The 14842-nt window shown below is 59.3% G+C and overlaps 1 protein-coding gene across 4 annotated transcripts in view; it reads right to left on the minus strand.

The window, feature by feature from the left end:
• The window catches only part of CFAP99 (cilia and flagella associated protein 99), a 46959-nt gene that overhangs the window by 12799 nt on the left and 19318 nt on the right, over positions 1–14842 (minus strand). For 2 of the 4 annotated variants that reach the window (XM_040489493.1, XM_040489477.1), the window contains exons 3-8: positions 8953–9097; positions 7662–7756; positions 4109–4221; positions 2656–2833; positions 973–1053; positions 712–786 (exon numbers count right to left, since the gene is read on the minus strand). In XM_040489493.1, the coding sequence (XP_040345427.1) occupies positions 712–786; positions 973–1053; positions 2656–2833; positions 4109–4221; positions 7662–7756; positions 8953–9097 (687 nt within the window). Of the gene's footprint in view, positions 1–711; positions 787–972; positions 1054–2655; positions 2834–4108; positions 4222–7661; positions 8436–8952; positions 9098–14842 lie in introns of those variants that run through there. The other 2 variants (XM_040489468.1, XM_040489487.1) reach the window with 2 other exon arrangements.

The following is a 14842-nucleotide window of genomic DNA, read 5'->3' on the forward strand; positions in this document are numbered from 1 at the left end:
GGCCTTTCCTGGGTGCAGGGGCCGGCCAGGCCTGGGGACCACAGGTCCCAGGTGCTTGAACCTCTGGGTTCAGGGCCCGTCCCCCGAGTGGCTCCCTGGCACTGGCTTCCACGACTGGCTTCCTGGCTGCTAGGAAGTTGCTCCTTGCCTGCTGCTGCTCTGGGGTGCTCCCAGGAGGGGCCCCACAGCCCCAGTGTGCGGAGCGGTGGGTAGACGAGCACCCCCTGGAACTCAGCCAGCACACCCCCAGGGCCATGCCCCGCCTGCCCCGACTGCTCGTGGGGGCCAGGGCACCGCTGCCTCGCCCTGCTGCCACCGGCGGTAGGGGGAGCCCACAGTGGGGAGGGCAGGGCAGGCCCACTCCTCTGGACAGAGCGCCCACCACGAACAGGCCTTCCTTGCCCTGCGTCCTTTACTTTTTCTTTATTGACAAACTTACCTTGGCTTTTTTTTTTTTTTTTTTCTCACGGAAACAGTAAGTGCTCAGCATGGAAATGTGGGAACACCCAGAGAGGGATGCGTGGATCGCCCGTGCGGATCTGGAGGTACATCTGCACCTGCCGCCCCGCCCGGGCTTGGGGAGCAGAGACCGGACAGGCTAAAGAAGGGGCTCATCGCGTCACCGCTCAAAGGGCGCAGGGAGGGACGGTTCCACGTGGTGGGAGAGTGCCACCGTGAAGACCGACCCAGGGCGAGGAGGGTGGGTGTTACCTGCGTCGGGGGCTCCCCGCGGGACCTGGGCACCGCGCACCGCATCTCCTCCGTGTTCGCCCTGAGCAGCAGCTCCTGCAAGAGGCAGCACTTGGCTCTGGCCCCACTGGCCACCCCCCGGCGCCCTTGGGCCTCGGGAGGGACGAAGGCACAGACCAGCTTCCCGCTCTTCCTCTGCCCCCCTCCCCCGTCCCCCACCTCCTCACAGAACACCCCCCAGAGGGTCTAGGAAGGCAGGGCTCGTCGTCAGTGGGTCCTCACCTCTGCCTTCCAGCGATTGTGTCTCTTGGTCGTCTCCAGCAGCTGCTGCTCCTTGGGCGGCTGGTAGGTGCTCCTGGGGACCTGGTGCGGTGGCCGGAGGAAAGCCTGCGGTCAGCGGCTATGGTGTCCGGGGTGTGTAGAAGGGCCAGGCTGGTGGCCAGTGGGATATGGGTGAAGAGAGGGCGGTGCCGGGGACAGGAGGGTGGACCGTGGTGCCCGTGCCAGCAGAAGCAGGGCTGGGAGGGGGGCTGCTGGGCTCTGAGTGGGATCCCCTGGGTGCTGGTGGCCATCCGGGGGAGGGAAAGGCAGGACGGCGGGCCAGCAGCAAGAAGGGAGGTGGCCAGGCATGGGGTCAGGTCCAGTGGACACTGGGGGAACGGGCAGAGGACCACTGAGTGGGCAGGGGATGGAAGGGGAGGTGTGGAGGGGAAAGTGAGTCCAGGAAGGTGTCATGGGCCCCAGAAAATGAGGGTCAGGGAGGGGGCGGGGCCATAGCATGGAAACTGCAGAGACCAGGGTGGCCTGAGAGCCATCCACAAGGTCCCATCACAGGGACCCTCGCCAGCCTGGAGGGAGCAGTGTCCATGCGGGTGGGGCAGGGACAGCCTGGAAGCCCCTGAGCTCCAGACCCTAACTCATTGCCCTCTGCCCTGTGTGCCTAAGGAGCATTGGAATACTCGAGGGACCTCTCTGGGCAGAGAGGTTGCCATGAGACCTGAGGTTGGTGGGGGTGGGCTGGGACCCCCGGCACCCCAACCCCCTTCCATGTGGTCTTTAATTCTGTGAGGAAACCAGATTGGGTCTGGGAAACTGACCCCACCACAAGTGTGTGGGGTAGAGACTTGGATCAGTCAGAACACAGCATCCCCAATCATGGTGATCAGCTCGAGGGGAGGCGTGCGGCCTGAGCTGGCCTGAGCTGGTCTAATCGTACTCTTACAGAATTCTTGGCCCTAGATGTCCTCTCATGCCCTGGATGGTTTACAGTACGGGGAAGGCCTGGGTGGGTCGCTACAATGAAGGAAGTTTGCCCAAAGATAAAGGTGACCCACAGAAGCACAGCTAGAACTCTGATCAAACTCTGCCTGAGGCCTAACCTACTCAGCCAAGAGTCAGCCCATCCTCTGTGGTCTGCACCAGCTTGAGCTGCCTTTTTCTGTTACCTACAATACAAAGCATCCTGACTGGCAGAAGTCAGCAAAGTGGGGAGAGAGAGAGGGAGAAGGAGAGGAAGAGGCTCTAGGCAGATGGGACAGGCGTGCAAAGGCCCTGGGGTGGGGACAGGTCCACATGATGGGGCCACACAGACAGACATTATCACCTGCCCGTGACCTGAGTAGTACTGAAGAGCATACTGTGAGCTACACATGTGCTATTTAATAGAGAGGGAGACCTATGTCACATCAGGTTACAAGCATGGTCTAGATGCCACGTCCGGACAGGTTTGAGCCCTGTGGCCCCACAGCCTCACTTCATCTCTGCTGACCAGACCTTAGGATGTGGAGCACAGGAACTCACTGGGCAGGCCCCAGGTCAGCTGGGCTTCCCCCACAGAGACGTGGGGTCACCAAATGCTCCTGGTCTGGTCCAGTGCACCTGGGAAGAGCCCAGCCTGCCCCTGGCTCACAGAGTCCACTCTCCCAGCTTGGATGGGCCGTGCTCACCGCAAATGTCTGCACTTACTGGTTTGGATTTGGCCACGACAGGGACTGGCTCAGGCACTGGAATGGAGCGGGGTCTGGGGACAGTCAGGTTGAACTCCTTGGGCTCTGTGACCTTGGCCTTGGTCTTGGAAACAACGGACCGATTGGCCAACACTTCCTCTAGCTGGTTGATCAGCTTCTGGACTTCCGGCTGCCATCTTGAAGGCAAAGGCAAGAGCAGCCACTTAGGGCCACTTCCTAAGGCCAACCAGGGCACCGCCCTCAGGAGAAGCAGGCCAACTAGGGCATGGCCTTCGGGAGAAGGTCGACGAGGGCACGGCCCTGGGGAACCAAAGGACCCAAGACACCCTGGGTCCACCTAGGGTGCGGGCTGATAATGGAAGCAACAACCACTCCACTGAGGGCCAGCTATGCCCCGGGCACTGTACCAGCTGCGCCCTGAGTCACGCAGACAGGTGAGAGAACAAGGCCAGCAGCACTGTGGTCACAAGCCATGCTGCTACGTGGGGAGTTGGGAGGACAGGGACAGAGAGGCCCCAGCGGCAGGAATCCAGGGGCCTGAGGAGCAGCAGCGGGAGGGACACAGAGCTAATCTGGGCCCGAGCGGAAGGCCCAGTGCAAGGAGGCCCAGAGAAGCTGGAGATGTCTGGAATGTTCCTGGAGCTGTGCTGCTGGTGACAGGTGGGGAAGGGGCTACGGGAGCAGGATGGAGCCTTGGGGTGCCGGTGCCCTGGAGCAGGGGTCTGTGCCCTACACCGCAGGCGGGCCCAGTTCCCATCAGCAGCCTGGCCGGTGGGGTTCCCCTGAGGACAGACAGCATGGTTTGTATAGCTCCTGGCCCAGCTCGAGGGCCACGGCCATCAGAGGAAGGAAGGGCACTTCTGAGGGGGGTGAGGTTTCCGGAGGGGCAGGGCGGGTCTGGGATGGGGCTGCATATGGCAGTGCTGAGGTGGGTGGCGGGCACCCTGGACCAAGGCTGACCCCACAGGTGGCTCTCTGGGCCCCGAGGGCCCGGGCCCTAGTGGCAGTCCTGTGGATGGGCAGTGAATCCAGCCTGGCTTGGACTGAGGGCTTTCTTCCAGGGAAACGGCAGCTCCAGGGCCACCCCTCCACCTCAGGGCCATGGTTTTCCCTCCCACAGAAGGGCTCCTCCCCCCGGGCCTCTGGCTCTCCAGCACACTGCTGGTACCTAAAGCGGTCTGCTTGTGCCCAAACAGTCTGTCTGTCCCCAGGAAAACCAGGCGGCTCCCCCAGCCCTATCAGAAGGGAAACACCGCAGGGCCAGCTTCACCCTGACCCCAGTAGCCTCTCGTGGAGGCCAAGGGCAGGGCCAGGCCACAGTGCTGGTCCTTCTGCCCGTGGGTCCCGGCCTGCACGGGTGAAGCCGGGATTTGGCCGAGCTTGTTATGGGGCGCAGGGACAAGAGGGTGGCTTCGGGGAGTGGAGTGCAGGGAGGCTCCGGCCTGTCCCACCTCATCAGGGGGCCGATCCAGTTCTCTCGCACATAGGCTGTCTCGTAGATGAGGCTCCACTCATCTGTGATCCATGAGCACAGGTTTAAGGGGTTGAAGAAGAACCCCAGGAACTGAGGGAGAAGTAGGAACCATTGAGGGGGGGCCTCGGCACCAGAACCCCTCCCCAACCTGGTGAAGCCCACAGTGCCCCTCACAGGAAAGCCAGTGCCCAGGGGGCAGGGGGCAAGGAAACCACTGTCCACGCCAGGGCAGCAGGCCCCTCGGGAAAGACCCTCCCTCCCCGAGCCCTGCTCGCCTGCCCCCATGCTGGGCTGGGGTGCCTGTGCTGGGGCGCTGCCCCTGGCCACGCTGGCTTCTGCTCACGGCCTCTGGGCGTTCAGGGCAGCCCACTCCAGTCCTGGGGCGTGTCCCTGCCCAGCAGGGCACGTCCCTGCTGGTGGGGACCCTGTGCCTGAGCTACCTGCCCAGGACCTGGAAGGCCCACACCCCACTTCTGGAGAGTTCTTGGTGGGGACAGATGGATAGCGGCCTGCATCCCCTCTGGGCTCCGGAATTCCAGGAATAGAGGTGCACTTTGCCCCTGCTTGCCCAGAACAGTGCCAGTGGGTGGGCCCCAGGAGTGACCTGCCCACCCGGCCCCTGGAAGGGACTGAGGAGGTTCTCCCTGGGACGGCCCAGACCCCGCCACAGCAGGAACTTCTAGCGGCCGAGGGCCCTGCAGGCTGTTTTCCAGTCCTGGCCCTCAAGTCTAACAGATCTGGTTCTAGAAGACAGTCCAGTTTAGCTTCTCATGGAGGCTGGCTGCCTGGGGGAGAGGGAGGTGTGCTTCTGCAGAGGGGGCTGGCTGTGGCCCCAGGACGTGGCTGTCAGCACAGCTGAGGTGAAGCTCAGCACCCCCCCCCCCCCGCCCCAGCCCTCCTCCGAGGGGCAGCCACGCCCGGGGCCTGCTGGGGGACTGTTCTGCAGGAGGGCATCCACCCAGACGAAACCACACCCGGGCTTGCAGGGCCTTGTCTAGTCAAGGGGACCACTACAGACCATTCAAACCAGCCTCCCAGAAAACCAGGGAGGCCACACGCTGGAGCCCCCCAGGAGAGCTTTGTGTGGACACAGGAAACATGATGCCTCCATCTGGGTCCCTAAAAGCACACCCTTGAGCTGTGAGCCTTGGGAACAGGGAGTTTACTGGGGAGGGAGGGAGTCAGCAGGTGGGTTCCCGCTGTGGGCCTTTGGGCTCCACCCCAGCACCGCCCGTGGATTTGGGCCCAACGCCTGCCAAGGGCTGGGAGGGCCTTACTCCCGGGGCTTCCGGGTCTGGAGTCGGTGTTTGCTGCATGCTGTGCGTGGTGGGCATGATGCCCGGGCCCTTGCAGCTGCTGTGAATGGAGCGGCTGAGCAGTGGGGGCACCAGGCACAAGGACAGGACCCCGGCTGCTGTCACTGGCCTCCCCAGGGTGGCCACTGCCCGCTGCCCAGCTGCCAGCCGCCCAGCCACGGCCTGTCTCCTGCCCTCCCCATTGCATGGCTGTCTCTCAGCCTTTACCCTTTCCTGCCGGAAGGGGCAGTCGGTGCCCCGCTATCCGGCCTTGGGGTCTCTGCTCCTCTTGCTCCTGGCCAGTGCTCCTTGCTGCTCCATCCCCCCGCCCACTCAGCATCTCAGCTGGTGTGCTGCCCCCACCCAGGGATGGCCTGCCCACACCCCTGGAGAGAGCTCTCCACAGTGAGGCCCCCATTCTCACCAGGTGTGGGGGCGGGGTCCTGGGGTGAGTTCTCCGGCCCTCTGGAGGACTCCAGCGTGTGAGCGGGGGTCATTGGAGCCAGAGGATTGCTACTGCCCCTGGAGGGACAGGCCAGCTGCAGCCACATCCAGCACTGTGTCTGGCAGAGACCACGGCCAAGGCTGCCCGAGAACCAGCCTGGGCACGCTGAGCTCACTACCACCTCGTCACTGCTGACCACGGTGGGCTGTGGGGGGCTTCCCCAGGGAGGCCCCAGGGCTGCCATCCTGTCCCTAACAGCTTGCACCCTGTCTTCAAGGCCCAGGCTGACCTCTCCTCTAGAGGCTGGAGGTGGGTGGCCCCAATGGGACGGGGCGGGGGGGGGGGGGCGGGGAGGGCGTGGGCAGGGGAGAGAAGGCCCTGCAGAGGGTGCCGCCCCACCCCTGCAGCTCCCCAGCTCCTGTCGGAGTTTGTGGGGGCAGTTTCCATGAATCTCTTCCAGAAAATCTCCAGGGAGGTAACACCCAGCCACCTGCACTGGGGGCCCTAGGCTCGCCGTGTGTGGCCAGCTCTCTGTGTACCTGTCCTGGGTCTGCGTTGTGGGGCAGCCCCAGGAGGGTCCTGTGCCGCCCCCTCTGGGTTCTTCAGGCCAAGGTTGGTCTAGGGCCAGCTCCTGCACTGCGGGACCCAGTGCAAGATGACACATAGACCCCCTTGTTCAACAATCACCAAGAATCTGAGGCCTCTGAGAGCAGAGCGTGAACTGAGCATCGGCAGCTCAGCCTGGGGAGCCGGCCCTGGGCACCTCCAGACACCTCTCAGAAAATGCCTACAATTTGTCTTTTTCTTAGAAAGATGAAGACTGTGTTTAAGATAACTATGCAAATGTTTATCCCCGTGAATTGCTTGTTTACATGTAGGTAGGAAATCCCATCATTAAACACAAATCACGGCCTTGGGCCAGCACTTTCTCTTTCCCTTGTTAGGTGGCCAAGGTACCTGTGAGTCTCCAGTGCCACATCTCTGGGGGGTGGGGCCCCTGGGGGGTCCCTCCCCCCCCCCCCCCCCCCCCCCCGCCACTCCCACCGAACTGTCACCGCAGAGCCTGCTGTTTCTTCTGGGAGAGGCCCCAGGGCACTCCCCGGGCCTGTGATATCCCCGCTCTTCTCCAGGAGTCGCTGTCCTGGTCTGGTGACGGCCCTCCAAGCCCAGTAAGAAGGAGCAAGCCAGTGGTTAAAAGCCTGGTCCAAGAAAGGGCTCTGCTACTCACTTGCTGAGTGGTATTGGGTGAGTCACCCAACCTCTCTGTGCCTCAGTTCCCTCAGCTGTGGGATGGATGCCTTGTAGGACGACCTCCCTGGGTCATTGTGAGGATGGAACAAGAAATGCTCACGGACGAAGCCTGGCCCGCAGCAAGTGCTCCACGGGGGCTGGCCACTGAAGAACGGTGGGCCTCAGGCTCGGGCCACAGGAGGGGCCACGGCAGGGCAGAAGATTGGTCCGCAGCCTCCCCCGATGGACGCCAATCCTCAGGGTCCACTCGGACCCACCCCCTTGCCTGCCCCTCAGCCCCCAGGCGGCACAGCCTCTCTTGGAGGGAGGAGCTTGGTCACAGAGAGAAGGGAAGGCTCCAGAGGCCCAGACTCACCACCCACCAGGACCCTGAGGGATGGGAGTCGAATCCCCCAGGGACAAAACGAGGGTGTCTGCAGAAATGAGAGGGCACCTAAACCCAGCAGAGTCTCTTCCATTACAACGAGCCAGAGAGTGCGAGGTCGGCGCTGGCTGGGACGCCTTTGCCCTTGGGTTTAGGAAGAAACCGCAGAGCTCACCTTGCGCATCTTGTCCACGGGCTGGGACCTGACGATGTCACAGAAGAGCTGAAAGCCGAGTTCCTCCAGCTGGAACGTGGCCAGGTAGCAGATCACTGGGGAAACGGGGCCGGTGAGTGGGGCCGCCCCTGGGGTGTCCTCCCCTGCGCCCCCTTGCGTTCCGTCTTGGGGAATCAGCCGGAGGCCTGACCGGTGCCCGGCAGGTGCGAGGGAGCCGGAGCCGAAGGCCCACCACCAGCCGGGCAGGTGACCACGGGCAGGAGCTCCACCTGACGCCGTGTGAAAACGACAAAAATGCTGCGAGAGTTCGGACGACGGCTCACATGGGTGAGCGTTTGGGGAGCGTCTGTCAAAACACTTCCACACACGCTCACTGACTTGGCATGTTCTCAGAAATTCTAAAAGTTCCCTGGGTAAAAGGAAAATCACTTTGGATTTCAGTTTGTTAGTTTTGAGAGATGGAGTAGCCTTAAGCCAAGCAGGACGTGAACACCCGGGCAGGTGAGGGTCCCCGGGCAGGGGGCTGTTCATTACCCTGGCTGCTGGGCAGGCCAGTGATGTGCTGCTGGCTGTGACACCTGAGCTGAGCGTCGGGGGCACAGGCAGAGCTCAGGGGCCAGCTCCCGACCTGGCATCGGGTCACTAAGTTCAGCTTCCCAGCACCCTGCTGTCCCCAAGCCTTCTCCTTCTGAACAGGGGCTCTGAGGCCTAGTGCAGGGTCTGGGGGCTGAACCAACACCCCTACCCGGAGGCACTGACCACTCTGCCTGCAATGTTCACCCCACGCCACGGAAGCAGGTGGCCCTCCGGGGCCTGCAGGAGACCAGGCAGAGACAATTCATATTTAATCCCCTGCTGGACAGTCCAGACTGAGGCCACAAGGCTGGCCCTGCCCTATGTCCTCGGGGCTGAGGGGGTCAGGAACTTGGCCAATGATAAAGGCTTGTCATTTCACCCAGGCTGGCCTTTTGGGGGCACTGTCTCTGAAGCAGGCTGTGCCTCCCTCAGGGACCCGAGGCTCTGGACCCCAGCCTGGCTTTTAGTGAGCCCGGAGTCTGTTTGTACGTCTGTAAGGCAGACCCGGTCCAGTCACTCAAGGCAGCCGTGAGGACCCAACGAGTGAGGGGCAGGGAGAGAGCCCGGAAAGCAGCATGCTGCAGAAGCAGGGGCTGGCGTCCAGCACGAGCCTGAGGAGCTCCTGTCTGCGGCCGCCTCCCCAGGTCGTCACCAGTGTTGTCTGTGCCTTGTGCAGGGGGCAAGGGCAGCGGGCCTGGCCCACAGGGACACCTACCCTCAAAGAGGCTGTAGTCGGCCCGTGGGCAGAGACAGCCGGCCCGCACGTAGAAGGCGTCCACCACCACGGCCAGCAGCTTCTGGTACTCGAGGCACCCAGACAGCACCTCCAGAATGAACGCCTGCTTCTGGGGGCTCAGGGTCTAGGAAAGAAACAGCCCGGGGGGGGGGAGGGGGCCGTGGGCCAGGGCCAGGCACCCGGTCCGTGCTGGGGAAGCGTTCTCTCAGTGCACCCCTCCCCAAGCTGTTGGCAGAGTCCACGGCAGTCCGGCGCCCCGACCCTCTGACCCAGCGGGTCCGCCCCAGGATGTGGTCCCTCGGGTGCTCCTGGCTAGTGACCACAGGCTGGGGGCAGGGACAGAAATAAACAGGCATGAAAAACGTGTGATTTCACTTGTATGAGGCCCCAGGACCGAGAGAGGATGGTGGGAGCCGGGGGCCGGAGTGGGGGTGGGCAGTTAGGGTTTCACGGGAACGGTTTCTGTTGTGGAGGATGAGAAAGTTCTGGGAAGGAGGGTGGGGACGGCTGCACAACAGTGTGAATGTTCTTAATGCCAAAGAGCCGTGCACTTAACAGTGGCTAAGATGGTAAATGTTATGTCATGTGTGTTTTACCACAATGAGACAAAAAAAGAGCACGTTCCTATAAAGGTTTTCAAGTGAATTATTAAAAAAAATAATCCCCCCCCCCCCACAAAAAAAAGTGGTAAGGAAAACCTGCAAAGTCAGACAGGAATTACCAGTAACTGGAGGGACTGTGTTCTCTCCACGGGCTTCTGCTGGGGACACTGACTTTTCCCCACTTACCCCTTGGACAACTGTGTTGTCACACGTTACTTATTCAAAAAAGTGATTAAGCTTTTGAAAACAAGAAGACTGAAAAAGAACATCTAGTGTTGCCAGCACAGCCACGAGAGGGGCTGGTGGGGACCCGTGCCGTTGGGTCTTTCCTGAAAGCAATTTGGAAATGTGTTTCAAGTACCTTGTGCTTCCCGTACCCTTTAATCCAGTAATTACTTCTGGGAATGTGAGGAAACCGTCCAAAATACAGGAAACAGCCGCATACAACAAGTTCAGGGCATTTAAGAAGCAAAATTTTCTTAATGTTTTTTTTTTTTTTTTTTTTTTTTCCATATCGTCTGCCTTGCTTTTAATCAGCTTGGAATGTTGGCAGTTTCTGGCTGTGTCTGGCTGGCCGCAGGAGTCAGTCCTGCAGAAACCGAGAAGTGCCCCGAGTGTCTTTGAGTGTCACCCCTGTGCGGTCCTCTACACCCAAAGACAAGAGGTTTTCCCTCACTGTTCAGTATACACTCCAAGCTTTTCAACTTCAGGGGGAAAAAAATCATTGTATGTTTTCCTGTATTGTACATTTAATATTTTTTATTTTAATTTTTATTTTAGAGAGACAGTGAGCATGAGCAGAGAGAGGGGCAAAGGAGAGAGAGAGAGGGAGGGAGAGGGAGGGGGAGAGAGAGAAAGAGAGAGAGAGAGAGAGAGAAAGAGAGAGAGAGAGAGAATCCCAAGCAGGATCCATGACCATGGTGTGTTGTAAATTTTAGACTATTTCATATACATCACATTAAAACTGCCATATCACATTTAGTGTATAGATTTTGCAAATAGGATACTGTATGTAACCCCTAACTGTATCTGCAGTGTATATGTAATGTATTTATGCCCAACAAATGTTTTAATTCTTTCTGAAAAGGAAAAGAAAGAAGTTCAGGGTGAAGGAAAATGGTCAGGACCTAAGTGTCAGTGGTGGGGAGTCGCTAGGTCAGACGCTCTCTCCCGTCACAGGGAGCGAGGCAGCCATTGAACTCAGTCCTGCAAGGTCTCCAGGAGGGGACAAGACGGTTAATGCAGCGTGAAACCAGAATGCAGACCTCGACCCAAACAGATGCAAAACACTGCAAAACATACTCACCAGTAGTGTCATTAAAACAAAAAAAAATTTTTTTTGCCCATCTATTAGATAAATTTTGGAACTCATTGTTTTATTTTGGATGTTTTATTATCAGTGAAGTTTTCATATGTTTACTGGACATTTGTATTTCTTTTTTTTTTTAACGTTTATTTTTAAGAGAGAGAGAGAGAGAGAGACAGAGTGTGAGTGGGGAGGGGCAGAGAGGGTGGGGACAGAGGCTCTGACGTGGGCTCTGTGCTGACAGCAGAGTCTGATGGGCTCAAACTCACAAACCGAAAGATCAGGACCTGAGTGGAAGTCAGATGCTCAGCCCTCTGAGCCACCCAGGTGCCCCCCTCTTGTTTTCATGCGAAGAGAACGACCTGAGGGGTCCTGGATGAGCCACAGGGCCTCGGAGAGCCTCTGTCTCCACACCTGCGAGTGTGGATGTTGTCTTGGCAGACCGTGTCATTCCCACGTCCTTCCCAAGGTGGCCCTGAGCCACAGAGGCTGGAAGCCTGAAACCGTGTTCTTCAGTGGGCTATGCCCCCGTGGCTCTGGCACAGTTTGGTTGTGCTAATGAGATGCCCTTACAGGAGAGACAGGAGGTCAAGGGAGATGACGTCCCCCCCCCCCCCCCCCCGCGCCCCCCACAGAGGTGACCACTGTGCAGCAGGGGCTGCCCTGGACTTGGGTTCTGAAACCCTCCCCGTGGCTTGGAGCACAGCCTGGCTTCACTAGATCCCTTGCTGCTTCCGGTGCCGGGACTGGGCTCCAGCAATATTCGGATGCCAATACTCCCCTGCTGACACCTCCTCTCCTCACGTGGGAGGGTCTCCGGCCTCCAGCCCAGTCTCTTCAAGGTCTGCGCTCACCCCGGGGGGCACCGCAACCAGCATCTAGGCTGAAAACGTGCCCTTCCAACCGTGGGTCCCCGGCCCGCCCTCCCCGGACTCCAGAAAGTTCTGTCTGCTCCTGTACCCTCCCCCGACTCGGGTGTCTGGCCTCTGGGCTTTGCCCCAACTCCCTGGCCTCCCCATCTCAGCACAACCCCAGAAAGTCTTTGTTGCCTCCCTCTCCCTCTGCCTCATGGCTGGGCCGGGGGAACTCTGCACTCTGGCTTCTCCTCGCGACCTTCCTCTGTTTCCAGCCTGGCCACCAAGTAGTTCTTTTAAAATGGGGATCGGATCATGTCTGTCCTCCTTCAGAGCCTGTCAGAAGAGGTCCTTACAATGGCCAGTGAGGCTCTGTGTGGACTGGTCTGGCTCCCTCGGGGTCCTTACCTAACCCTGTCTCCGCTCCAGCCACACTGGCCTCCCTCTGCCTCTCCAGCTTGTAGGATGTCCCCTCACGGCCTCCGTGCTAGCTGTTCCCTCCGTTTGCAACACTCTTCCCTGTACACTTGCTCCTTCACTCCCACCAGGTCTTTGCTCAGACGCTACCTGACCCAGGAGGCGTCCCTGACCACCCCCCCAGGTCAGACGCTGCCTAGTGCTCTAGCGGAGCTGCACACGCAGGCAGCTGATTCCCTTCCCTGCTACAATGTTACGGTGGTGCTCCAGACAGGGAACAGAATGTCCTGCCTTCCTGGGCAGTTGTGGGGACCCAGGGACATCCCCCCAGTGCAGGCGAGGCACAGAGCAGCACCTCCTTCCTGGGTCAGCTCTGGTCTCACGGTCCTCTGACCCCCGGGCTGTGCGCACAGCGGGCGCGTTCTGTCAGAGGAAGGCCGGGCGTCCGCGCCCGTGCGGGCAGGGCAGAAAGCAATGAGTCAGCAAACCTGGAGCTGAGGCTGCATGAGTTTGCAGGACGCCTGCTGACAGGCTCTCGCACTTCTGAGGCTCAGACAACAGTGACTCCGCTGCTCATTAATTACGTCTGCGTTTGGGAAGTGTGAGTCTGTATTAACAAGGTCAGAGCCCGGAGCCTGCGGCTCTAAGCCCTGATGCCATCTATCCCCGGGCACGGAGGTCAGGCGGGGCTGCATGGGGCCACGGGGTCCCGGAGGACACAGAGCTAAGCAGTAAACGACACCCTGGCCCGTGGGCCAGGCCGGGCCCAGGGCCAGGTCTTTGCCACCAGGGAAGGTCAACCCAGCTGGTCATAGTGGGGAGACTGAGGCCTGGGGCAGTGACCAAGTCCTTCTGGCCAGGCCAGCAGAGGGCTGCTGGGGCTGGGCTGGCCAGGCTGTCTCCAGGAGGAGGTAGGGAGAGAGCTGAATTGCACCGAGGGGGCCCCGGTACCAGAGCTGACCCTTAATTCCAAACCCACCTCAGCCACAGACCACAGGGGGCTGTGGCCGCCCAAGGGCCTCTGAGTGTGGATACCGTTTTGGGCCTTGGTCAAGTTCAGGACTCTGGAGTCCACAGCCCCTGGCCAGCCCCCAGGGAGGGCAGCAAGGCCCTGGATAACAGTTTCGCGGGTAGTCTGGGAGGTGGCCGGGCCTGCGAGCCTGCCGACTTTCCACCATCACTGGCTGCCTCTGGCCGGAGCCCCCAGACCCAGTTTGCCAGAGTTAGGGCAGAGCTAGACTGGGGCCCGGGGCAGGAAAGGGGCCTGGTTGTGGATTTAATCAGAACACAGAATGTGTAAGTTGTGTCACAACACCTAGAGGCTCCTGCTAATCAGTGACGTGTTGGCTGAGGTGGGTATTATGCTAAGTGAAACAAGTCAGCCAGAGAAAGGCAGATACCATGTTTTCACTCCTATGTGGATCTTGAGAAACTTAACAGAAGACCATGGGGGAGGGGAAGGGGAAAAAGAAACAAAAGTTACAGAGAGGGAGGGAGGCAAACCATAAGAGACTCCTACTAAATACTGAGAACAAACTGAGGGTTGATGGGGGGTGGGAGGGAGGGGAGGGTGGGTGATGGGCATCGAGGAGGGCACCTGTTGGGATGAGCACTGGGGGTTGTATGGAAACTAATCTGACAATAAATTATATTAAAAAACAAAAAAAGAAGAGCAGACAAAGGAAACAGGCTGCCCGGTGTCTAATCCCTTCTCCCTTTTTTCCTGCTCAACAGAAAAATGCTATCTCATTGTGGATGGTGGTTTGCTCAGCTAAAACTTTTTCCAGGCCCCTGCTGATGGAGCCATGTAGCAGATGGCTTTAATCAATGAGATCTAATGGCAAATTGCCGGGTGCAGCCTCCAAGGAAGCTCCTAGAAAGTGAGGCAGAGTCACCCGGCACGTGCCTTTATGCTGCTGTTTGCCTTTCTCTTCTTCTCTCCTGGGATATGGACGCAATGCTGGAGGCAGGGCAGCCATTTTGTGACTACAAAACAAAGGTACATTGCAAGCATGGCCGAGCAGAGAGGAGGGAAAATACATTCCTAATGGCACCACGGAGCCCCTGAGCCCACCCTGGACTGCCTGTACATACGCAGACTGCTTCTTATGTGAGCGAAGATACCTCCAATTTCTTTAAGCCATTGCTTTTCTGGATTTTCTCACAGCCAAACACTATTTCCTAACAGATACAGGTCCGAGAAGATCAGATCGTTCAGAGATAGAAATACATAATCGCTTCAAAACTCAGGAGGTAAAATGAATGTTGATTATGTGCACCGACTGCCTTTCCCCGCCTATCTCATTGGCAGAGACGGAAACACTTGCTAGCACAATGTGGAAGCAAAAGGCTTTGGGGGAACAAACACACCCTCCCCGCCAACGAGAGTGCGAGCATGTAGACCCCTCAACTGGCAAGATCTACCGAAACCATGGGGGCCAGCTCCCCCACCGTGGAGAAGCTGCATTTTCTGGGACTTGGCCCGAGGTGTGCCTTCCCAGGTGCAGAGGGACAAGCGGACGGGTCCGTCTCACTGTGGTTCTGATACTAAAAGACTGGAAACGGCCTACAAGCCCATCGACAGGCGACGGTCATGATGGTTCGGTCACAGCCAGGCAACAGGATGCTTTCAGCTCTAAGGACAGAACGTGGAAGAGTCCTCATGGTACTTTAAGTGTTATGTACACTTA

This window comes from Herpailurus yagouaroundi, unplaced genomic scaffold, assembly GCF_014898765.1.
Source record: "Herpailurus yagouaroundi ecotype Mexico unplaced genomic scaffold, PumYag 28, whole genome shotgun sequence".
In the NCBI taxonomy this organism is placed as follows: Eukaryota; Metazoa; Chordata; class Mammalia; order Carnivora; family Felidae; genus Herpailurus; species Herpailurus yagouaroundi.